Consider the following 25,400-nt stretch of genomic DNA (forward strand, 5'->3'; position numbering starts at 1 on the left):
TGCAACACTGCGCTCCTGTACACAACCAAAAACTGAGTGCATGAATCCAGAGGAATCAGCTGAGAACAAGATCACGCAGCCTGCAACACCTGTGTGTGATCAAAACAGGGAATCAAACCTCAACTCAGAAATCCAGAAACACAACAGAAACAGCAGGTTGGTCACCCACTCTCTCTCTTGCGCGCGTGCGCTCTCCTTCACTCTCACTCTGTCTTTCTCTCTCCCTCTGTCACGCTTTCTCTCTCTCTGTGTCTGATCAAACCTGTGACTTTAAAATAAAAGCACTGTCGCTGCATGTCTGTGCGCTCATCAAATGCCCTGATCGATCAGGTCTGATCAAACCTGAAAAGAGCTGTGACTCTTTAAAATAAAAGTGCCGTCGCTGCATGGCTGTGCGCTCATCAGACGCCCTGATTGATCAGGTCTGATCAAACCTGAAAAGAGCCGTGACTCTTTAAAATAAAAGCGCCGTCGCTGCATGTTGGTGCGCTCATCAAACGCCCTGATTGATCAGGTCTGATCAAATCAGAGGACCTGATTGGAGCAACCGGAGGTTTAAAAGTTTGAGTCACAGTGCTTCACTCACAGCAGCCTTTACCACAGCCAGACTCAGCAGCATCTGTACACAATGAAAGTGATCCACCAAGACAATAATAATAATAATAATAATAATAATGTTAAATGACTGTTTTTGAGCCGCACCACACCTGCAGTAGAGAACAGAGCGCACTTCCACAGAGGCAGAAAATACGAGCACTGAACTGGCAGCATGGTACACGCATTAAAAAGCGAACACACGCAGCTGCAAGTATGAAACGAACACGGAAAAAGGTTGAGTATGCGCGCATTTTGAGCGTATTTAAATGAAACACAACGCTGCAATACGTAGCTCTACGAATACGCCAATGTGAAAGGGGCTTAAGCCAGAAAAGCCTCCTTTTGGGTGCTTAGATATATGCCAGAACTTGCTGTGATGGGTTTTCTTTTGAAGACAAAGTTTATGGCGCCTGCTTTATGCAAACTTAGTAGGTTGAATTGTGAGTGCAGGCCTCCCCCTACACGATGCAAGCTCTTGCATGGAGCAGTCATCTTGTGTTTCTTCCATTTTCTAATATTTATGCCAACAGTTGTTGCCTTCTCACCAAGCTGCTTGCCTGTTGTCCTGTAGTCCATCCCAGCCTTGTGTCGGTCTACAATTTTGTCTTTGGTGTCTTTACACAGCTCTTTCTTGCCCATGGTGGAGAAGTTGGGAGTGTGATGGATTGAGTGTGTGGACAGGTGTCTTTTATACAGGTAACGAATTCAAACAGGTGCAACTAATACAGGTAAAGAGTGCAGAACAGGACGGCTTGTTAAGAAAAAACTAACAGGTCTGTGAGAGCCAGAATTCGTGCTGGTTGGTAGGTGATCAAAAACTTATTTCATGGAATTAAATGCAAAATAATTATTTAAAAATCATAAAATGTGATTTTCTGATTATTTTTTTTTAATTCTGTCTCTCAAACAAAATTACAGACCTCCATTCTTTGTAGCTTGAAAAATCAGCAGTGTATCAAATACTTATTTGCCTCACTGTAGGTTGCAAAGAAGCACTGATATTTCCACTATCCACTTCATCACTCAAGTTTGTTCTTTTCATCATCCTCTTCTTTGTGCTTTCTTTTTGACTACCTGCAAGATAAGTATCCTTCATGGCATTTAGTAGGTTTCTGTTCTGAAATTGTGAAATGTTTCACTTTAAGTTTGTTGCATGGTGCCCCATTAGAGGGTGTCCAGTCATGCTGTTGCAGTCTGCTAGGCTGTTCATGGCTGATTAGAATTTAGGGGTTTTTGATGAAATGTCATTGTTGGTGACTGTGTAATCTAATGTAATCAATTCTTCTTGGGGGTCCCCTTCCAGCATGGAGCCTGAGGCAGTTGCCTAGTTTGCCTGTCCTGTTGCAACACTCCTGGTTTGAACACAACAATGAAAGAACTACTCTAAGCCAGAAAATTGTTGCATGTTTGCAAGCGAAAATGCAGTCAGTTTAAGCTCAAGATGGTGCTTTCAGCAATATAGCTTGCACGTCTGCAAGTAGACAAGAGATCTCCAGCTGTGTGAGTGGGTGTGTGGTAGGCGACTGAGTCCTTTCAACAACTGACTGTCAGAGTTGGGTTCTCTGCAGTTATTGAAGTTGAGCATGAGACCAATTTCCAACCATTTAAAAAACAAAAGAAAACAAAACAAATGTGTATGGGGACATTTTTACTATGCAGACAAACACAGACAATTGAAAAGTGTGTGACATACCAAAAATAAGAGATCAGTGAAACAAACTGTAAGAAATGGGCCGAACAGAAGGACAAGAGCAAATATCGAGATGCATCACAAGAAACAAAAGATGGGAAATAAATACAAAATGATCAAATGGGAAGAGAGTGACATGAGGTGATGTTGAAAATTTGACACACAATGAGAAATATGACAAAGGGGATGAAAAGAGAGGAGACATGGTTTCAGAAACAGAGACATGGCCACCCTCCATATAAGGGTGAAAAAATAGCACGCCGCTGCCGCTCATGATGTAAGGGTGAGGCAATTAACCTCCTTCATCTGTCACACACTCATGCTGTGTGCATGTGTGTTTATGTGAATCGGTGTTCATTTAATACTCAGTTTGTATGAGTGAGACAATTTGTGTGGTTCTCAGAGTGTTTCAGATCAAATATAAAATCCACTGCCCCCCCCCCCCCCCCCCCGAGGGAGATGATGTCATCTTCGACACAGCAAGATGTGAAGCAGGCAAACAGCTGACTTTACTCAAGATGACAAAGAATGAGCTTTCCGTGCAGCTACATCATGACTTTATACATCATTTATTTCATACATTGGTGTAGCTTCTATCATAATTTTCTATGACAAGTGATGTGTGTCAAGTGCACAGAGCGGAGTCATGTGCTATTATTTCTGGGTGAAATATGTTCTGGTTATGACATCAGCATATGCTTGCTGTCAACGTATTCTCATTTTGTATGATATAAAAAGGAAAGCATCATATTTCATGCATGTCCCCACATATTCCCATTTGCAATGCGTTAGAGCGAGAATAACATTAACAATAAGTATAAGATGAATTTCCGCTTTTTTTCCAAATAGAAAATCTGCCATGTGCTGGCTGAGGAATATGTGGAATATGTACAAAATTTTGTGCATTACTTTTGGCATGTTTTCTGTGAATATTTCATGATGATAACCAGGTGCTGTAGCTTGCCCTCAGGATAGCAGTGCACATGATGCTGGCACACTTATGATTGGTTTATTTCATGAAATACCAAAAGATGTGCCCATAATGAAGGGGTTTTAAATAGGATCCTTTAGTGTGGTGTGCCTGCTTTGTGGTCAGATTTGGCAAAGTATAAATAGCATTGAGGAGCAGGACACTTTTTCTGTTGCCTAACAGCAGATGACATTCACATAATGTTTCCATCTACTTGTGCAATAATACTTTGAGTATTTCGTTAAGCAATTAAACAGCTGAAGCAAGAAGGAAGTACAGTACTTGAGGCAAAGCAGAACTGTGTAAGGTTCCAGTTCTCTCCAAAGTAGTACGTATTATGAGTCATACACATTTCCAACATTGTTCATTTAAATATTTATTTTTGTGGAATCCTGAAAACACATTTGGAATGTAAGCATTTGTTTTGTTCTCCGTAAATGTAATACGAATAGACTGTGCTGTTTCATGCCAAGCTTGACCTTTACAAGCAGAATTCTGTTTCAAGCAGAAATGTTTACCCTCTGAGGTCCATGTATGCACCGGCACATCCACATCTGCTTTTTGTGTTTCCATTAATAGATCAGCAACTGAATGTCAGACAGACTTCATTCAACCATTTCCTGAAACAGTTCCAGGAAATGTTCTGTGTTTCTCTTGTTTCAATCCTCATTGTAGACCATCTTTGTTTCACTACTAATTCTACAGGCCTGAGAAGGTCACATGAGTCCATGTCTTTCTGTCTGCCAGAGGGTGCAGCATATCTTCATGGAGGATTCATACTGAAACATGGCAGTAAAGCTAATAAATGATAAAACAACAGTCTTCTTAACCTGAAAACACTTTTTCATTTTTATTTAGTCTTCCAGAGAAAGAAAATTGTCATGGAAAAACACAGGGAGGGTTTTTTTCCCCCACCCCTCATATAGCAAATGGACATTTTCCAAGGGACGTTCTACTTTTCATCAGTGAAAGATTTTCATGGATAGAGTGAAATCAGAACAGATTTACATGGAACTGGTTTTATATATATATATATATATATATATATATATATATATATATATATATATATATATATATATATATAAAATCAAACCTTTTGGTATTAAAGCTGAAAGTCTACATTACCTTCAGACTCCATTGTGTTGGAGCACAGAGTCAAACCAAATTGTTTAATAAAATTTTGGAAAGTGAGAGGATGCCTGAGAAGTGGAGATGACGTGTGCTGCTTCCTATTTTTAAGAATAAGGGTGATGTGCAGAGCTGTAATAACTACAGAGGCATAAAGCTGACCAGCCACAGCATGAAGTGCTGGGTGGGAAAGAGTAGTAGAAGCTAGGCTTAGAAAATAGATGATCTGTGAGCAGCAATATAGTTTCATGTTGAGAAAGCACACTACAGATGCAATGTTTCCTCTGAGAATACTGATGGAGAAGTATAGAGAAGGCCAGAATTGTTTGTTTGTGAATTTAGAGAAAGTTTATGACAAGGTGCCAAGAGAAGAGTTGTGGTATTGCAGGAAGTCTGGAGTGGCAAAGGCATATGTAAGGGTAGTGCAGGACATGTACAGTGATAGTGTGACAGCGGTGAGATGTGCAGTACAAATGACAGACTCATTCAAGGTGAAGATGGGATTACACCAAGGGTTAGCTGAGTCCTTTCTTGTTCGCAATGGTGGTAAACAGGTTAACAGACTTCATTCAACCGTTTCTTGAAACAGTTCCAGGAAATGTTCTGTGTTTCTCTTGTTTCAATCCCCATTGTAGACCATCTTTGTTTTCACCGCTAACAGATGGGATCAGACAGGAGTCTCCATTGACTATAATGTTTGCAGATGACATTGTGATCTGTAGTGAGAGTAGAGAGCAGGTTCAGTGTAACCTGGAGAGGTGGAGAATGAAAGTCAGTAGGAGCAAGACTGAGTACATGTGTGTGAATGAGTATGGCATCAGATCAGCGCCAAAACCACACTCGTGTAAAAAATACATTTGGGCATATTTTATATTTAACACACGTAGATATAAATTGTGTGCGTGCAAATTATCTCTGCACTCCTGAGAAAACTGCTTCTGGAGTGAGGGAAAAGGTAACTTATGGCACTATGGGGGTTGGGTTTTGGCACTATGGGGGAGGGAACCAGGTCGGCACTGCCTCTGCTGTGATTGGTCATCTCTGGACAGCAAGGTTTGATTGACAGCCCTCTTCTCTGACACGGAAGTCAGTCTGACACAACGGCGTTAAGCAATTATCACCTCATTTCTGCTTAAAACCACTGCAGTCATCATCTATCTCAGCGACAGATCTCTGAAGCTTCTGTACAACAATCCTTTCCACAAAAATTCATCATTATTTAATAATAAATTACAGAAAGTCCTAAAAATCACCTGATATCATATGTAGTGATATTTAGAATCAAAATAAAATGCAACACAAGAGAAACATTAATTTTTAATGTTGACAGTGCTCATAGTTAAAGTTACAATCATATTTTAGCATAAGACAGTGTTTCCTAATCCTGGTCCTTGACTAATCAGAGCAGGTCAGCTCGGTCAGGTGTGTTCCATTCCTCAGTCTGATGTTGATTATCTGAACACACCCTGACTGAGTTAATCTGCTCTGATTGGTTCAAGGACAAATGGAAAACATGCATTACTTTGCATCCAGAGGACCAGGATTGGGAAGCACTAGATGTAACAGACCGACCAGAGACCCCAGAGCAGAGAACACCACAAGTGTGCAGTTCAAAATGTTTTTATTGGCAACTGATGACACTGGAACAATAGTCTGTACAACATTGTGGTCCATGTGGAAACAGGTGGAGTGGATAGTCAAGGACAGAAGCCATATTTCTGTACACAGGAAGCATGCCCGTTCAATAACAGTGTATGTGAGGGAAGCAGCAAGAGAGTAATCCAGGAAAACAAGCAAAGGGTCAGAACACAATTACCAAACATTTCAGGAAAACAGATCAGGAAATGGGATGCAATGCGAAAGTAACATGTAGAGGTGCTGTGGACTCACGTCATCTCTGCTGTCCTAATGTGACCCCTCTAATATTCAGTCACAGTTCATGAGCAGTTATTATGCTAATTTTGTGGTGTCTGGAGTCTTTTGCTGTTGAGTAAACAGTCCATCCATCCATCCATTTTCTTCTGCTTTATCCGGAGTCGGGTCGCGGGGGCAGCAGCTCAAGCAAAGCCACCCAGACCTCCCAATCCACACACACCTCCCCCAGCTCCTCCGGGGGAACCCCAAGGCGTTCCCAAGCCAGCCGAGAGATGTAGTCCCTCCAGCGTGTCCTGGGTCTTCCCCGGGGCCTCCTCCCAATGGGACGTGCGCGGAACACTTCTCCAGCGAGGCATCCAGGAAAATATTTCCGGAAAGGATGCCCGACCACCTCAACTGACTCCTTTCGATGTGGAGGAGCAGCGGCTCGACTCTGAGCTCCTCCCGAGTGACCGATGAGTAAATAGTGATTGCAAAAATATGTTAGTTATATGGTTTTTGCAAAATACTAAAGCATTGTCCACTCACCGGCCACTTTATTAGGTACACCTGTTCAATCGCTTGTTGACACAAATAGCTAATCAGTCAATCAAATGGCAGCAACTCAATACATTTTGGCATCTACACATGGTAAGGATGACTAGCTGAAGTTCACACTAAGCATCAGAATGGGGAAGAAAGGGGATTTAAGTGACTTTGAACATGGTGGTGTTGTTGGCGCCATAAGGGCTGGTCTGTGTATTTCAGAAACTGCTGATCTACTGGGGTTTTCACACACAACCATCTCCAGCATTTACAGAGAATGGTCCAACAAAGAGAAGATGTCCAGTGAGCGGCAGTTGTGTGGATGAAAATGTCTTATTGATGTCAGAGGTCAGAGGATAATGGACACACTGCTTGAAAAGGTGTCTGTGTGATGTTTCCAATATTTGCCACAAAAAATTTAAGGCAGTTCTGAAGGCAAAAGGTGTCCAACCTGGTATGAGCAATTAAGAGAGTAATTGTTTGTGTTGTTAACACTGGTTAATTGCTGCTTACTGCGTGATGACTAACTGTGTGCCACTGCAGATAACAATGATTCGGCTATAAATGCTGTCAGTGTGTCAATATTTGATGCATCTTTTCACACTGACCACACAAAATGCACAGACATAATCCTTGTCATTATGGTACTTAGATGGTAATACTGCGAAGGACAAATACAACTACAGTGTGTCATGGTTATCGTGAAAGTCCGTTATCAAGAAACAAAAATCACCTTGTGCCTGCTTGAGGACAAGATGAAACAGAGAATGAAGTATTCGCCAGCATGACAGCACCAACGACTTGGCGTGATTACTCTCAAAGCTTGTCATTTAAGAAAAATTCCTCATCACCACAAGTTGATGCCCGCTTGCACAATCCACACAAACTGGCAGCAATAAGACTGATTTATCAGGAGGGATTCGACATCCGGGCGCATACGCACAAACGTGTATGCACAGTACCAAATGCATACAACCCCACGAGACAGATAACAAAAGCAGCAATTACACACCCTGTTCAGCTGTGGGTGAACAGCACATCCTATTCCAAACACACACTGATGTGAAGATGGGATGTTGTGCTGCAGCTCTAATTACATCCATAAAGGAGAAGGCTAAACGAGTGCAGATATGAGCAGGGGTGGACACACGTTCTTTGAAATGCATGAACGTGCAATTACATGCGTACACAGATTACAAACAAGGTCAACAAGGATGTGATGTGCACCCTCAAGGTTCCCGTAGTTTGTGCTTATTTATGCATTTTAAACCACTCAAGGAATCACTGTGCAGCAAGACGTGAGGATTCGCTCTCATCCTGGACTGGACGTGTCGGTGAGAAAGAGAGAGAGAAAGTTGCATATGGCAAAAGTAGTGAAGAGTAGTTGGAAGTCATTCTATTTTTCTGCTTGGCTGGTCACTGTGTGTCAAATTCAGGTGAGGAATTAATCAAGTGGTGCAGAGGAGAGCCGTTCTTTATTCATTTGAATACCACTTTTTTCCCCTTTTTCTCACCCCAGTCAGGACTATAAGTATTTGGGTAGTAACACAATGTTTTGTAATTTTGCATCTGTGGGGATGAAATGAAACAATCAAGATGTGATTGTAGCGTCGACTTTCCCGTTTCATTCAAAAGGTTCAAGAAAAGTATCTGGGTAACAATTTAGGAATAAATGTCATTTTTATATACAGTCCTATACTGTCAGAGCCTATAAGTGATTGGGCAAACCAAATATAAGAATTATTGTTAATTAAGTCTGCCAAGGAAGTAATAAAATCATAGATGTTTTTTTATTTGTCAGTCTGTGAGCAGGATTACGTCAAAACTACTGCACAGATTTTGATGAGCTTTTCACCACAGGCTGTGGAAGACTCCATTAAGTTTTGGAGGTGATCCGGATCCGGATCTGGATTCTGTATCAAGAATTCACTTTATATAGGCTTTGAAGGATTATATTAAAAAAAAAAAAATCTATAGATTCTCACCAAATTTGCACCACAGGTAGATACTAGAGCATGGAATTTAGGAAGGTGATTGGCAGACATCAGAAACCTCAGATTGCTCTTGTTTGAATCAATACTTTTGAACTTAATTTACAGTGGTCATTAAGAAATACAAACTGTATGGGAAATCTGTCTGCAGTAGGAGCTTCTCAAAATCTGAGTGACTGTGTAAGACTAGTGAGGGAAGCCACCAAGACACTCTGAATGTTCTGAATGTTTTATAGGCTTCTGTGGCTGTGATAGGATAAAATGTGAATGGTGCATTTTTTTTTTTTTTTTTTTTTTTCTGTTGCATCACTAGTTATACAGATTCATAGTGGAGTGGAATTTAGATTTTTTTTTTCTTAAAAATAAGGTTTGAAACTTCAGCTACAGTGTCCCAGAAGGCATATGGGAGACTCAAGCCTAGATTTGATTTATTTTCTTGTCTGAAAATCCTTCCCCCCCATGATGGAACTGTAAAAGTGATGCTGTGTGTTCCCAACAGTCAGAACATTTGCAAAGTTTTTTTTTTTTATTTATAAAGCACTTTACAGCACCGACTGGTGTCCAAAGTGCTTAACATTAAAAACACAAATTCACAAAAATAAAACACATATAGAATTAAAATTTTAAAACAACACATAAAAGACAGAACGTCACCTCCCCACTAAGTGTTAAAAGCCAGTTTAAATAAATAAGTCTTTAACTTAGATTTAAAAAGTGCTTGGTCAGGAATAGTACGTAAATCAAGAGGTAGCTCATTCCACAGTCTGGGGCCAGCTACCGCGAAAGCATGATCACCCCAGTGTTTATATCTTGACCTTGGAACATCTAAGTAAAGCTGGCCAGACGCCCTTAATGTCCTACTGTAGGTGCGCAAAGTTAAAATTTCAGACAAGTAGGGAGGTGCAAGGCCATGTGTGCCTTGCACCTCCAAACTACAGTGTGTGGTGTGGTGGATGCAGTGATGCACAGCACCAGTGCATGACTTGACTTGAATTACAACGCTAACTAGTTTGTCTACCTCCTTAAGGGCTCTGAAAAATGGAGGGACTAATGGCCATAATTCTGAAATGTTAAATGTGATATACAGCATCTGACAGTCATCTCCAATTAAAAATGCAAGGTCCAAATTGTATGTTTGTGTGTTTGTGCCCTTGTGTCCTGTATATTTCATGTTACACAGCCAAACACACACACAAACACACCATATATATATATATATATATATATATATATATATATATAGCTGTGTGGCCCCTGTGTGCGTGCATGAGTGAGAAGTGTAGTGTGTTTGATGTCTTCCACCACCATCTGTTTGGGGCTGTGTAAAAATAAAAGCTAAAAGCGTGCATGTGCAATTTCAACCACAGGCAAACTGAGGAGAGCTGACATTTGCTGTTTGGTATGTTTATGTATTTTGGGTCAGTGATGATTGCCACCAAAACCGAACGTTGATAGGAGTAATATTTTCAAAGAAACTACAGATATTAGCTAAAATCACTGAGCGGATGTTGATATTTACATTCTGGTCTCACGTACTAATCCAGCAGGGGACGGTAAATCATCTATATCTTAAAAGTGTGCATGCATGTGTGCGTCCATGATTTTATGTAGGAAGTTCAATGTAAGTACATAATATGATTGTAAACATGGGCGCAATTTGGTGGGGGATAGGGGGACATGCCCCCCCCACCTTTTCAACCAGGGGGGACAGAATATGATATGCCCCCCCACCTTCTGACATATATATGTGTACTTGAAACATGCTATGCCAGTCTTATTTGCAACCTATGTCAGTCTTATGTGCAAAACCATGTCAGAATAGTATATTTCTGCAAGTTTGTATTTTTAGCAGCACTGACTTTTTTACAACACCTGTTTCTTGTTTGTCACATTCGGAATTTTCTGGGACTGCATTTGCCAAGATTTGAAACCAAAAATAGTTGCATCTAGGGACTAGTGTCTACACATAAGTATCAATGGACCATATGCTAATTTACTAAATTCTGAAAGTTGAAAAGGAAATCAGAAAAACTATCTGGGACCTCAGAAAGCCCATCTGCAATTATTGCTTGATCTCCAAAATCTGTCTATTCAAGCGAAATTATGTTCAGTATGAGTGTTGTCATTAGTGCCACTTCGAAAATTAAATTCACGATGACCAATTTATCCTAAATTTATGATCTGTTGTTTTTTCAAACTTATGCAAAAACAAATCTTGAAAAAAATACAGTATGCGATAGTTAATAATTATTAAGAACCTGTTCTTTCATATTTATGAATACATTTTACCATATTGCAGTTGTTTTTTTTAATGAAAACTCAACCTATCATTCTTTTTGAGTTCTACACATGTGGTGATACCTTATTTACACCAGGATGTTAATAAAATCAGTGCCGGCTTTTCTCAGAATAAAGTACTTATATCACAGTTTCAAACTGTGTAAGTCAAGTGGTGTCCACTTTATGGTCTTCTCATAACATTAAAATTACTGTTCTGGATGCTCAGAATGCATCTGAGCTTATCTAGAAACCGTTGGCTTCTGGGGGCCCAATGCGGCCCCTAGACCTCCGGCCTATGGGCTTCGGCCCTGTGGGCCTCGCACTTTATCCGCCCCCCCCAATTTCTAGTTCTAAATTGCGCCCTTGATTGTAAATACATAAAAAATACATGGATGACACAAGAAAGTGAAAACATTTATTTCCCTTGTGGTCCTTTTAAAAATCAAATGACAAAATAGAAGTAATAATAAAATAAATAATAATAATAATAATTCTGGTGATAATATTAATAGTGTGTATATGAACAAGAGCCTAAATAAATCACAAATACATTAAAACAGTAAATTAGCATTTAAAAAGTATAATTAACAGGAAATACAAGATTTGAGTTCTTTTTGAGGTCTAAGGTTCTAAAAACATCATTCCAACTTATTACAGAAACTTTGCTTAATTTATTGCCACCCTTGAAAAATGTCAGCTGCCATTTTACAAACACTACCCAATCTAGATGTTATGTGTCGACGCGGGTTGAGGAGCGGACCTGCATCAGACGGAACCCAGCGCTACAAATAACCAGAAAAGCGGTTCCAAAAACAATATATTTATTTCACCCGCTGTGCTTAAAAGGTGTAAAAACAAAAATAGCGTCCTTCTGGTGGAGTGACTGTTGGTACGCTCTCCAGCGCCCGCAAGGATCAAAGCCCGGCGCTCCTGGACCCACTACCACCACCAAACACTCCCCAGGTGGACACAACAAACTGACTCTCTGTGAAGCAAAGAAGAGGTGAGGTAAGTCAGCAGTTACAACAATAACTTTCAAAAGACACACGCTATCAGCAACACATTCAGGTCTGTATCTTTTTAACTTTATGCAAATGAGCAGCTTCTCATAACAGGTGGAGGATCACTTATCCGCACGCCACAGCAGTGAGAAGCAAGCTGCACAATTCTCATTACAATTCAAGTATACTGTGTAACAAAACACCAAGTTACTATCAACAATTAGTCAAACACTTAATTACCTTTAATGTGTGCTGACAGCATGTGTCCTCACCCTTCCTTGCTTCACGGGCTCGATGTGTCAAACCCAGGCGCGGTCCTCAGCGTCTCACAAACGAACATCACAAGGTCGAGTTCCCGGCAGTTCTGCTTGAATCACACATGCCTTAAATGCAGAACGCCATCCAATTATCTGCTTCAGCTGAAAGTCTTTAAGGTTGCATGTGAGCACCAGTCACAGGTGCTTCACATGATGTTGATGAGGGTGAGGACTCTTCAGCCAGCACCTTCTCCACAGAAGAATCAGTTTCCATGCCACCTGAAGAGCAAAGAAAAGAAAAGAACACCAAAACATCCAGCCACACCCCCCAACACACAACACTAGAGCCCATACACAATCCCCATAGGCTTGTGTGTGTGTCTGTATATATATATATATATATATATATATATATATATATATATATATATATATATATATATATATATATATATATATATATATATATATATATATATATATACGATATATCATGTTTCGAATTTTTAAATGAATGCGCTGTTTTTTTGTCTTTGTTTTTACACTGTGATATTTCCCAGGTGTGTTGTGGAATCTTTCATCGTGTGACGCTCTGAAGATGCCCATCATCCAAGATGCTTTGGCCGTGTTGACCAACGCTGTGATCATCCCCCACTCGGGCTGGGACACCTCCCCACATACACAAGAGGACCGTAAGCTGCACCTCCACTCCTCCCAGGTCCTCCGTAACGCCACCGGCTGTCTCCGGTAAGTGGACTTGTTGAATTGCAGCTTTAATCACACACTTTCTTTCTTTCTTACTTCCAAGCAGTAAAAATTCAAATTATATTTCATTTAGGTCAAATTGATAGTTCATAATTTTATTACTGAAAAGAAAAAGATTTTTAGACATTCATATGAAATGCTGTTTTGTCCTTTGAGTCCCTGATTAGACATTTCTACAAAGACACAATGTGAATGCTGCTAGTCAGTGTCAGTGGCTATCTTTACAAGGACACTCATCGCCCAATGACTGAGAATCTGTATGGAACCATCTCATATGATATAAAATACAATATTAGTGCCTATTAACCATGTAATCACTCAACCAGATTGTGTTCTACGGATGTAACATTCTGCACATGCTCAACACTTGCATTGTGATATTAGATCGATTACATACTTGAAAGTTGTTTCATGCAGTGAGGCTTCCAAAAAGTCCTCTGACATTGTCCTAATAAAGGGACAATGGAAGATACTACGCTGCTGCTTGAGATAAACCAAAAAAAAAAAAAATGCCCTCCATTTTCTTGTTCAGATGTCTTCTCCAAAAATCGAACAACTACAATTAGGTTTTCTGCCACACATGGGTCCATTGTTCCCCCCACCCCAACTGGCCAAAAAGCCCAGAAATTGAATATAAAATTGCATTTGGTCCATTTTCTCCGTACTGTTTCAAATGGACTGCATTTATATAGCGCTTTTCCGTCTGTATCACATGCTCAAAGCGCTTTACAATAATGCCTCACATTCACCTCGATGTCGGGTACTCGCCACACACCGGGAGCAACTTAAGGACCTTGCCCAAGGGCCCTTAGTGATTTTCCGGTCAGGCTGGGATTTGAACCAAGGATCCTCTGGTCTCAAGCCCAATGCTTAACCACTGGACCATCACCTCCCTAATTTCAGAACACAAAATGTATCCTTCATTGAATATTATCATTTTTATTTATTTTTTTTTTACCAAAGTGATCAAGCCAACATTAGACAGCTGAATTCCATGGTACAGATTGCCAGCGAGGGGGTGCTGGGTACATGAGTGTGCCTTAGTGAAGTAAAAATTGGCAAAAGGATCTTTTTTCTACACTTGTCAAAATGGCCACTCCAACTCTTTGGAGCAATAAAAGCATGAAAGAGGGGTGACTTAGAAGTTTTGAGCTTGACCCAGAAAAAGTAGGGTGTGGTTCTCCATCTTTTGCATTCTGAGAAATCAACATTTCTCAAGAATACGTGAAGTTTTGACTCACTGGGTGCAATGATGAGAAATGTAATATCTATGTGCTCATTTTTATTATAATTTTGGATTAACTGATCAGAATGATTTGATTCAAACTGGATACCATTCAGACTGAAACCTTAAATCCCAATAAAAAGCTGCTGTAAAAACCTAGAAAAGCACTGAGCCCCATTCTCACTTTGACAGATATGCATCCTGGAAAGTCACAGGCTACAACTGTGACAAATCGATGTCTGAAGATGGAGATTGCACATGAATCTAGCATGTGGTTTGATGATGTAACATGCTGGACTGCACAGCCGTAGTACCCATGATATGATTTTAGGGTAGCTTCCTGGTGACATCACAACATGTACAATGTAGATGTATAGATAAGTGCATACGGGTGACCAGTCAAACAGACAGCAGTCTTTCTGAGGGAAACAGGAGAAGAAATATCCAAATTGGGCTCAACAGTAACACTTGTGTGCTTGATAGCAAATGAACAGTGTTGTTGGATTAGTGCTTCATGTCCCTGACATGAAGCACAAAAAAAACCTTTAGTAACCCCAGGAACGTCAATGAAATTCTTGAAATTCCTGAAAATGAACTAGTGCTTCATGTCATGTCATGCTACGACCATATTTCCTTGACTAAACGCCTGACCTTGAATAGGGGCATCCTCATTTAATGGCTGGGTCAAAACTTTGTCTTAAAAAAAATGAGCATCTGCCTTAAATAAACATCAGGCATTACGTGCATTAAAAGGATTACATTTGATCGAGTCACTCTTTTTTACTAAGTCCACTGCGGAGTGGTACCTTGAAATCCTAAAGCCTCATTTATGCTTCTACAACTCCATAACTCCGTGGCCACGCAATGACGTTGATGTGTGCATGACTCTTTTAAAGTTCTCCGTCACATTGGTGGGCATCTTAATGCAATTTTCCGCAGGAACAGCGGCTTTTTCTGCATCAATTTATCTCTCAATGAGCTCCAATTCTTTATAAAATCATCAACCCCCAAACCAACGTTACCGGTACGTGCAATTTTCCTCCATGAATTGCAAGTCATTTGAGCGTCTTTTTCTGACTGTTTTGTAATGTTGGTCATATTTGCCAAATGTTCCTGTATTTGATCCATGACCACTTATTTACTTGAAAATACCACAAAATGAAACATGGCATTCAGAACTACTACTGTAGAATTTCTTTTATTTCAAACCCAAATGTCTTCAGATTGTACCAGAAACAAACTAACTGGTCTTGTTCTTTCAATACGTTTGTGGGGAGCTGTATAAAGTGTCTCTGGTATAGAGCAGATTAGCACTGCACCATCTCTGACTGCAGACCCTTATGTTAGGAGGAGCAGGCTGTGGACAAAATCAGTGATTATACCTTCAAAACTTTATTTTTAATTCATTGTTTTACACTACTGCATCTTTTGACAGCTTCCATGGTGTAAAAGCATCTATAATTTAAAGTGCCCCTGCAGGCGATGCAGATTCATGGCTTCATCACATACAAATATGCACATGCAGAATGCAGAAATGAACATGACACACTTGCAGTTGGTCTCCACACACAAATGATGAAGCAGATGTAGGATATGTTGTGCTTGCATAGGTATATAACAGTAATTAGGTGTTACATTTTACAAATCATTCTTTGTGGTAAATTACAATGCAAGAACAATTGTTCAGTACTGTTGGTTTTGTCATTAAATTACTTCAATCAAGAGACACAGGATGGGTGGAAGTTAAGTCATCTGTGTTGTCTGTTTGTCTGTGGACAAGTTAACTCTTCTTGTGACATCATCAAGAGCTGGAAACATTTTCCATAAACAGGATCCAGACCGCCAATCTCTCTGGCATTTGGACAACACATTCTCACACTTAACTTGTCACATATTTAGGCTTGGTAAGTACCCCTTTGTGTCATTTGGAAGCAACCAAGCATTCCCATCCACCCTTTTCAGGTTTCAAATCCCACAAAACTTCGAAGAGGTTGCCATGCTGCGAGATCTCAGTAACATTGAGAACTGCATTGAGACGCTCTGATCACGCTGCACTTTAACCGCTGCACACGAACAACACCATTAACATCGCAAAATAAAACTATTTTTATATTGTGCCTAAAACTCTCGTGAATATATTCTCTGGGTTTATAGACACCGTTAATGCGTTTATTTTATGTAAACATGGGAGAATCACAGGCTGTCTCTCCGTTATTTTCAATAGGAGCTGCTATGAGCTACGCTAGCTTTCTGATCATGTCGTTCTGGGTGAAAGTGAAGTTTGCTCTTTAACATCTTGATTATTTTTCTTTACAACACTGTTTGTCCTCTTTGTTCCAGATTAATATATATAATATGTCTGAAATTCAGTTGCATTTATTAAATTCCAAGCAGATTAAACGTAGCAGACATGGATTATTTGTTATAATTGTTTTATCAAGTTTTCAGGGTATCATGCAGCAGTCTCTTATTAACGTGACGAAAAGCATGAAAAATTACATTTTTGTAGTATAATATTCATTTACAATTGTCATCATGTGGATTCTCTATGTTGTTTTAACTGCAGTGACTCTCTGGCGCGCAAGGGATTATAGGATACATGAAAACCCTGGATAGTATAACTTTAGCAGAACCATGGTGCTCCCAGAAAATCTTGTAGTTATTTCATGTTTTGTATGACATTACATTCTCCATGGAGATGTAAATGATTACCAAAGTATTTCAGAGTTCACAACAGGGAAAAAAAGGAATTTTCTTACACTGAAAATGCTGAAATGGTTAAAAAAAAATAGACCAAATATCCATATTCTATCCTGTCCATCCCAGTTCATCACTCATCCCTCTACATTTTCAAAGATATGTACATAGTATCCATGAAAGCTTCAGTATGATTATGAGAAATACATTTGCCACCTTGTCACAAACAGGTGTCTTGCAAAAAATAACCTTATTCATAATACCAACTTTACTGAACACAATAGCAAATCAAGTACAGAAGCATTACTCTTACATAGATCCTAATAGAGTGACACAGAGAGGAAACATTCATGTAGTGCTACAGGCACAAAAGGTGTATGACAAAGTATCACAATGTAAAACTCCATATGAGAAGACACTTCTTGGCCATTACTGGCAAAGGGATGCATTTTTGGTTTGTCCTGTCTAGTTTCTTTTTGATGGCTTAAGAATTTATTGATTTGCCTTATTCAACATTCTTACATTTGCATTCGTTGTACTGTATGAAGAGTTTAGTGCAACCAATTCTTCTGCTTCTTAGATGGAGGGTTTGCTGTCTTCAGTCTATCAATCATATCCACTTCTCAATGGAACACAAATATCAGTGCTTCATTGTTCAAAACTGTGTTATTTTTAGATTATATTCTGCTAATATTAGCAGTGAAGTTTCTATAAATAGCAGTGTAGTCACAAGCAGAATACTGACTAATTTATCTATATTTACACTGACTCATTATTTGGCTTCAGAGACACTTTTTGTTTTCCTCCTGTGACAAATGTTGTTAGTCATAAATCAAAGAGATTTTTTTGTTTTTGCAGTGTTCAATAATGTTTTGGCTGATAACACTAATAGTGGATTCTAATAGAAACCAACAATTAATCATCAACATAAACAAATAATCTAAATATTTATCCTGCCTGTTACAACAGCAGGGGTCAACTAGAGAACAGTAGGCATCTTAAAAAGTTATTTATGATTGGTATCTCATGTTTTGAGTTGTCAACTTTGCTTCAGTTTTTAATACACATCCATTCCTGCATTTCAGGCCTGCACCACATTCTAAAACAGTGTGGGATGTTAAAGCATTTACCACTTTGCAATGTTCCTATTATATCTCACCACACTTAAAAGATGCTTCAGCATTGAGGATACCAAGCGATGAAACACTTCAGGTATTATTTTGTCCCATTCTTCCTGCAAACATGTTGGAAAGTGTGCAACAGTATGCAGTGGCTGTTGTTGCGCTTTTTGATTCAAAATTCTAAATACTCATTCTTTATTGTGAGACAGGTCAGGACTGTAGGCAGGCCAGTCCAGTGCATTTTATACATATAATGGATTCTGTCCATTTTATACATATAACAGATTTCGATTATAATGGACAAAATTTGCTGGTCCACCTGAATCCATTATATGCAATTTTTTTATGTTTTTGTATTAAACCATATAGTACACAAGTGATGGTTCGGTGCACAGAACTGTGCACAGTATGACTATACACACCACCATATTTGTTTCCATAAGTCACTGACATTTCTGTGAGTAGCGCTGCTTATATCCATAGACTGTATCCCTCTCATCTCCTGCTCTGTGCAGGATGTGGGGTCAGCCTGCTTTCTGTGTGTGAGGGGATCAGAGAAAATGGCAAACCAGCCAGTTGAAGCAAGCAATGGCATTATTCCTCTCAGAAACTTTGGAAGCATAAATAAATTGGTCAGTTTATCCTTTTTTTCTGAAATATGAACCTAAAGGCGAAAGCATACTATTCCACAATTGCGTTGAGTCACTGTTCCTGGATGAGATCAGACCATTGCAATGGCACCAACTTATGGGAAATGTTTTATATGAATTTGTGTCAAATTCAACAGATGAGATGGCTGCCGAACATCAACACTGTGAGCAATGATTTCAAATCTGTACGGAGTGAGTTTTTATGAGATGGGGGTCATTTGTTCAAAAATCAAACAAATATAAAATGGACAAAATATTGAAGGTTTGGCTTGAAAACAAACAAACAAAAAAACACTTAACATATGACTAGGGATGGGTGTCGATAAGGTTTTATTGATATTGATACCATTATCGATTCCGCTTATCGATCTGATTTCTTATCGATTCCCTTATCGATGCCTCTTATGAATCTTCTGTGTACTAAAAGTAGGCTTGACAGGTTTTCTATTTCAACACCATTTTATTGAGTCTTAAAGTAAATAAATATGAAATTGTTTACTGGATCCTTGATCTGTGGACATAAATAAAATCAGCATGATGGATCCTTGATCTCTGGACATAAATAGAAATAACCAAAATCTGTAGTTTTTGTCAAAAGCATTTCCTTTCAGACATTAATAGCATAAATGTCACTCCATACCTCTGAGCTGCACCTCAGTGCAGGCCGTCTCATTTTGGGAGGAAAAAATGTTTTGGCCGATTGTAGTTTCTTGTTTTGCAACGTTTGGAAATAGGTGTCATTTGATTTAAAAAGGTGATTCGCTTTGAAGTTATTAATTGCGTCTGGACTCTAACTTGACTCAGCAGAGAGTCCTGCAGCGTTTGGATGTATATGAGCGGAATGGAGGATTCTCGTTTTTTTCCCGCAACAAGACAAGAGTCCCACTTAATGACTTTAATCTGCACAAAAGTGACTCATGATTGACATTGTTTAAATGGCTTTGAGAGGCATTAAGAAGCGGACTTTCCGCTTGTGAAAAGCAACGAGCAAAGAACCAATAAAGCAGCCGTTCACTGCTTTGTTGGTTCAAGGTTCAAAGTGAAGCTGTTACAGAAGCGATTGATTACAGACCCGATGCAGGGTCTGCAATCATCATAGAGAAATGATCTTTTTCCCCACAAACACCCTCACAAACAAGAGCCACTCTGAAAGACCGATAAGGGAGTCATTAAGCAAAAAGACTATTGATATCAGTGGATCGAATCATTTCTTAATGATACCCGAAAAGAACGGGTTCTCGATACTCATCCCTACGTATGACACAGTACATTCATCCACAAATGACTAAAGATGTAATCCAGTTTATAAGCATTTAATGAAAAAGAAAGTTTATATTTACACTTTGGAACACCTGAGGCTCATGTACAAAGCCTGTGTACGCACAAATATGTGGCGTACGTCCTTCTCCACAGTCAACGTTCAGATGTACCAAAAGTAGTATGACCGTGGAAATGTGCGGTGCATCACGCACAAATCCTGGTTGGCATACCCACGTTTCTACAGCTATTGTTCCACTATGGACGTGTAAAGGTAATGCTGGGAACCATTGATAGTATGAAAACAAGAAGTCATCAGAGTGATGTGCACACCAGCGACACAGTGATGAACAATTAACACACCCACGTGTTTGCAATTATATGGATGGATATAAAACCATGCGCAAAGTGATACATAAAATGGCACTAACAGTTGCTGCACTGGCGTCACAGGACCTTGCAAATTGGTGCAATCTGACGTGAGCGTGTATTTAGAGAATGCAAGGATTTTCTTGCAAATGACAATAATTGGCTCATAAACCAATTTTGATTACCAAGGCCACTGATACTGGAGTTGTGTGCAGAACTGTGGCCATCCCAGAACGCAATATGGTGAGGAGCCAGAGGTTGTCTGTGCCCACACAGGCGCTGACCACGCTGCACTTCCTGCAAACAGGGGCATTCCAGCGTGAGCTGCCGATCAGTCAGGAGTGTGCCAGTCAACCTTGAGCCAAGCCATGCCAGCTGTGTGGAATGCAATCATCTGAATATCATCAGGTACATCATATTCCAACATTAAAACGTCATTTGCAGCGAGATCCAGTTTCCATGTAATCAGAGCTATTGACTGCACACATGTTCACATCATATGTGATGCGCAAATGTGCATCAGGGTGGTGGCTGGCACAGTGCACGATGGCAGCTGCTTGCTGTGTAAACAGTGTATTTGTGTAAATGATCTGAACGTAAACCAGGCACACATTTATGGAAGTAAATCTGTGCCATCAGAGTTTGAATTTGAATTTTTAAGGTTGAATATTTTTAGCATTAAATTCAGAGTTTGAAGTTGAATTTCTAAGGTTGAATTTGTTTAGCATCAAAATATTCAGCCTCAAAAACTTCATCCTAAAAAAATTCAACCTAAAACAATCGACCTCAAAAAAATTCAACCTCAAAAACCTCAACCTAAAAAAAATTCAACCTAAAAAAAAAAATTCAACCTTACAAAATAGAAAAGCAGGGAGAAGCAATCGATCCCTTTCTCAATCATCCAACGCAATTTATCACTTCTTCTTTCGATCTGGTCTTGGTGTTACATGACCAATGGCGCTCCCATGAACATTTGTCCAGTTTCATGATTATCCATTTAACAGCGTACTGAATAAACTGTCCCTGTGTGTCCCACATAATTTCCAGTCATCTATAGTACAGTTTCTTTTCTGTGTTCATGTTGTCTGATGTGACTGCTCAAAGGGCCTATTTATATGAAAATGCATATTTAAATGGGGCGTGACCAGGGAGGAGTTTGGTTCCACGCTCAATTCCACGTTCAGTGGGATGTGCAAACGTGAGTGGATACATGCCTACGCACACTTTGATACATCTGAATATTTTTGTGCTCACACCAGTTTCTGGGTTTTGGCGTACGCCATGTTGTATTAGGAAATCCTTTGTACATGAGGCCAATGCTAACACATGGTCATCCACAAAACAAAACTTTAGAATATTCAATTATTGAAGGTGCAAAATCATGAACTCTGAAATTCTGTAAAAGTCATTCAGAATGTAAATTAGAAAGTTGTTGAACTCAATAATTTAATAGACATTTTATGAAAGAAATGTTAACATTTTGTTTTTTTCTAAATGGTAGCCAAACACAATCAAAATTGTATTGTACACCATTGATTTGCATGAATAATTTTAAGGATAGTTTTAGTGTGAGTTTTTACACATAAAGGTCACTCTATATAGATTTTTTTTCACCTCATACCAACCTAATACGGGGAGAGTGAGTGATGATGATTTGTGGAATATTTAATGAAATTAAATAATTCATGCTGTTCTTGAGATTTCCCATGCTTTTAAGACGTGACATCAAAATTTGAACTTGACGTATCCATAATTTTGAACATCATCAAGGTGTTTCTGGAAAGAGAGTATATGTTTCTAACATCATTTGCAAACTCTGCCTCTTTCGCAAGAATTGCATGAAGAAGTTCTGGAGAGTGATAGATTGAGCTCATAAATGTTTCTAACAGATATTTTGACAGACGTGTTCCTAATAGGCACTTTTAAATTTGCTCTTGGTTCCACCCCATCAAACATTTCAGCATCAAAAGAGCAAAAGAAAGCGTGTCTTCAAAACAGAATAATTTCAGCATAGTGTGAAATAGTCTTAGTGTACATCTGTCTCTTTACCATTCTGTCATTAAATACATGTTCTCCCTCCAGATCATCCTCTTATGAATGTTGCACAGTAAACAAGTATTCCTTTTTGCACTTGAAATTAAGTAAATACTGACGTAAACAAGGCACGAGACAAAATATGTTGGTACATGATGGTAGAGTTGCTCAGTTGTATTACAACAGATTGTAAGTGAGTTGAGACGGTCTATTTCCTTGTCAGAGAGACAATTTTGACTTAAAATTCTTACATACTTACAACAGCCTGTAGATCCCCTGTGGTGCTGTTCATCTCAATTGTATTTGTGAAATCAAAGACTTGCATTCACTTCAGTGGAGTCTGGCCCGGCACCCCACGGCACTGGACTGACCTCAGAATGCCCTGTCTACTCATGATCTGAAGGCAGCGAGTGCAGCTCATGAACCATCTTACTGAAAATTACCTCTTTGAGCCACAGCAGTCTGCATTTAGAATGCACCATTCCGTGGGCACAGCTCTCATGAAAGTGACACTGATGAGACCTTCATTGGATACTGGCCCTGCACCCCAGGGCGCCAGACTGACCTCAGGATGCCCTGCCTGTTGCTTTTGTGATGCGAACCAACTAAGTAGTATGTAAATTGGTTGAAAGTCATTGTAAAGGCCCCCTGACACTTGCACGACTTTGATCCACGCACTTGTACGCCCATCATCGTGACAATCCCACCCACTGTGTTCCCAGCTGGATGCCGTGTTTTGTTCCACTGGTTGCTGCGTGCTGTGCACTGCATATACGAGGTCTATTAGAAAAGTATCCGACCTTATTATTTTTTTTCAAAAACCATATGGCTTTGAATCACATATGATTGCGTCAGCCAAGCTTGAACCTTCGTGCGCATGCATGAGTTTTTTTCACGCCTGTCGGTTGCGTCATTCGCCTGTGAGCAGGCTTTGAGTGAGGAGTGGTCCATCCCTCTCGTCGTTTTTTTCATTGTTTAGGAATGTTTAGAGACTGCCGCTTTGCTTGATCAAAATTTTTTCAGAAACTGTGAGGGACAGTAAAGTGGACACCATTCGAGAAATTCAGATGGTTTTTGGTGAAAATTTTATGGGCTTCAAAGAGATTACGGAGTGTTACTGTCGCTTTAAGGATGGCCCAGAGCGACTGGTGGTGCGCCATGCTCCGAAGCCGCCATCGACAGGCTGAGCGACCATTTCATTTCTAAACGAATGGCTGTTTGGATCCGTGACCATCGTGTGCAATTTCTCTGGTTATCACAAGAGCTGGACATCAACCATTTTCCGGCAGATTTCACTTTTAACAAGAGATTTTGTCATGGAAAGCCGAGCGGAGGCTTCGCGCGTCACGATGGATTCGCTACTGGAGCGAGACAAAACCACCTCTGTTTTGGCCTCACAGGACGGCTTTGAGATGGCGTTCAGACAGCTGTCGGTGGTTTTTCCATCAAGTGATTATCCGAGAAATTGTGGATGTGCCTGGACATACCAGAACATGTCCCGTGAGGCTTCATCACGGCGTTGCTTTGCGCCATGCGGCACCGCCGCGACGCGCTCTGTCTCAATGTGCCGAAAAAGTGCTGATGTCCACGTCTTTTCACAATTCCTGTGCTAGCCAGATGACATCCCGGAAAAAAACACAGCATCCAGTTTGGAATTGAATGGCACATTCCACTGCTACAGGAGTTTTTGTCATGGAAAGAGGAGCGGAGGCTTCGCGCGTCGTGGTGGTGCCGCCTGGCGCAAAGCAACGCCATGATGAAGCCTCACGGGACATGTTCTGGCATGTCCAGGCACATCCACAATTTCTCGGATAATCACTGTCAATGTAAATAAAAACAGAATACAATATTTGTAAATCCTCTTCAACCTATATTCAATTGAATACACCACAAAGACAAGATATTTAATGTTCAAACTGAAAACTTTATTGTTTTTGTGCAAATATTTGCTCATTTTGAAATGGATGCCTGCAACACATTTAATAAAAGCTGGGACAGTGGTATGTTTACCACTGTGTTACATCACCTTTCCTTCTAACAACACTTGATAAGCGTTTGCGAACTGAGGACACTAATTGTTGCAGGTTTGTAGGTGGAATTCTTTCCCATTCTTGCTTGACGTACGACTTCAGTTTTTCAACAGTCCACTTCACACATAACATGAAACACGCAGAAACCGGAAGAAAATCCGCAAATCAAAAATGAAATGCGGAACCACGAAACATTCCACCTGCTGTCTGGAGGGACGCACGGTCGGACAGGCGTGCATGGTACTGCGACAACACTTTCGTGCACGTCCATGTTGGCGCACGAGAACACAGTGCAAGCACGTGGAAAGTCACACACACAGCAGCGGAGGGAAAAATTCATAAAACACCGCAATTTATAATACTTAATTCCTGTTATAAAGAGCAGATTTAGCCTCAGCCTAGATGTACACCAGGAAGCAATGAAGGTACGTGGATTACTGTTCTCTCTTTCATGTTTTACATGAATAACCTGATGCGCTCAAGCCGGCCGGCTCCCGTGTCATGAAGAGCTGGACTCTCACGACATGAACACATGCAGCCGGCATGGCATGCCCAGCGTGCAGTGATCTGCTGCAAATGTGATCTGTGCTTTAATTATTACAATGTGGGGAAATGCTGCAGTGACACGGACCTCACAGGGGCGTCTCGTGGGGTGATTTCCTGCATGGCACAATATTCACCAGTGTTGCATTGCGCTGATCCATTGGACAGCTGAAGCAATATGTTTCAACTTTTATTCAGTATTTTATTTGATTTAACTTTTATTTTCAGTCATTTATTCAGTATGTTTCAGTATGAACAATTTATTTCCACGCGAAGACAGCATGCCGACGTCCACGCGTCACGCTGTAGTTATGCGACTTAATATCCTACAAGCCAGTACAGCTGTTCCCCAGCTATGTCTTGCGAGCACAGATATCTGAACAGCTGCATGT

The 25,400-nt window shown here is 40.1% G+C and overlaps 1 protein-coding gene across 9 annotated transcripts in view; it reads left to right on the forward strand.

Moving 5' to 3' along the window:
• The window catches only part of ctnnd2b (catenin (cadherin-associated protein), delta 2b), a 638,149-nt gene that overhangs the window by 492,895 nt on the left and 119,854 nt on the right, over positions 1-25,400 (forward strand). For all 9 annotated transcript variants that reach the window (XM_034183535.1, XM_034183537.1, XM_034183540.1 and 6 more), the window contains one exon: positions 12,878-13,064. In XM_034183535.1, coding sequence (XP_034039426.1) covers positions 12,878-13,064 — 187 coding nt within the window. The remainder of the gene's footprint in view (positions 1-12,877; positions 13,065-25,400) is intronic.

This window comes from Thalassophryne amazonica, chromosome 12, assembly GCF_902500255.1.
Source record: "Thalassophryne amazonica chromosome 12, fThaAma1.1, whole genome shotgun sequence".
Lineage (NCBI taxonomy): Eukaryota > Metazoa > Chordata > Actinopteri > Batrachoidiformes > Batrachoididae > Thalassophryne > Thalassophryne amazonica.